Here is a 1116-nt window from a genome sequence, read left to right on the forward strand (position 1 = left end):
CTCCCTCATCCCTTTTCCCACCCCTTTCCCCCCTCTCCCCTTCCTTCCCCTTCTCATCCCACCTTTCCCTTCGCCCACCCCCTTTCCCCCTCCCTCCCTCCCATCCCCCTGGAGGTTTGGGGTGTGTCCCCTGACCCTCCTCCGTGTCCCCCCCCCTCCCCAGGCCTGAACATGGGCCCGGTGGTCGCGGGGGTCATCGGGGCCCGCAAACCCCAATACGACATTTGGGGCAACACCGTCAACGTCTCGAGCCGCATGGACAGCACGGGGGTCCCCGACCGCATCCAGGTCAGCTGGGGGGGTGGGAGGGGGACAAAACCACCCCCCAGGGACCCCCACAACACCCCCTCACCCTCGTGTTTCCCCCCTCAGGTGACGACGGACCTGTACCAGGTGCTGGCGGCCAAGGGCTACGTGCTGGAGTGCCGGGGGCTGGTCAAGGTCAAGGGCAAGGGGGAAATGACCACCTACTTCCTCAACGCCGGCCCTGGGAGCAGTTAGGGGGGGTCCCCGTGGTGCCCCCCCCCCCCAGGGGCCAGGCAAGGGAAAAAATTAAAAATCCCCAAATCCACGTATTTAAAAAAAAACCAAGAAAAGAAAAAAAAGGGAGAAACGGACACAAGGGAGGTGGTTGGAGGGGGGGGGCTGTGAGACCCCTCTGTGCTCCCCCCCCTTTCCCAAGGTGGTGTTTTGGGGGGGTGTTTCCCAGGCCTGCACCGGGGTGTTTTATTTTGGGGATGGGGGGCAGGGTGGGGTGAACCCACCGCCCCCTTTCCTTTGCTGAAACCCCTCCATGTGCCAAAGAGGGGAGATGGGGGCCCCCCCCACCCAGGGAAGGTTTTGGGGGGGTGTTTGAGGGTGGGGGTGTCCCCAGCCCCCTCCACGTGCCAAATTGAAGTGCCGCCTGCGGGGGGGGGAAGGTTGGGAGGGACGCAGGCCCAGCACCTCCGCAGCCCCCCCACCCCCCCGGGGGTCCCAGCTCCCTCTGGGGGGGGGCTGCAGCGGGGAGGAGTGGGGGGGCAGCCCCCCCCTTCCTTTTAAATGCAAAAAAACTAATGAAGTGACTTTTTTTTTTTCTTTAAATTTTTTTTTCGGTTTGGTTATTTTTTTTTTTTT

At 62.3% G+C, this 1116-nt stretch overlaps 1 protein-coding gene across 1 annotated transcript; it reads left to right on the forward strand.

Moving 5' to 3' along the window:
* Positions 1-156: 156 nt before the first annotated feature.
* LOC113980330 (adenylate cyclase type 6-like) lies at positions 157-1050 on the forward strand. The gene is made up of 2 exons (XM_027707554.1): positions 157-288; positions 373-1050. Exons 1-2 carry the CDS (start codon positions 172-174, stop codon positions 499-501), a joined length of 246 nt encoding a protein of 81 aa, XP_027563355.1. The 5' UTR covers positions 157-171; the 3' UTR covers positions 502-1050.
* Positions 1051-1116: the final 66 nt, after the last annotated feature.

The sequence above is a fragment of the Neopelma chrysocephalum genome, unplaced genomic scaffold (assembly GCF_003984885.1).
Source record: "Neopelma chrysocephalum unplaced genomic scaffold, ASM398488v2 Primary Assembly neopelma1_93708, whole genome shotgun sequence".
Lineage (NCBI taxonomy): Eukaryota > Metazoa > Chordata > Aves > Passeriformes > Pipridae > Neopelma > Neopelma chrysocephalum.

Bases quoted from the DNA above. Each gene is read 5' to 3' on its own strand.
- LOC113980330 (XM_027707554.1), top strand. From the start codon at position 172: ATGGGCCCGGTGGTCGCGGGGGTCATCGGGGCCCGCAAACCCCAATAC. The intron at 289-372 runs GTCAGCTGGGGG...TTCCCCCCTCAG, and splicing joins GGGTCCCCGACCGCATCCAG to GTGACGACGGACCTGTACCA.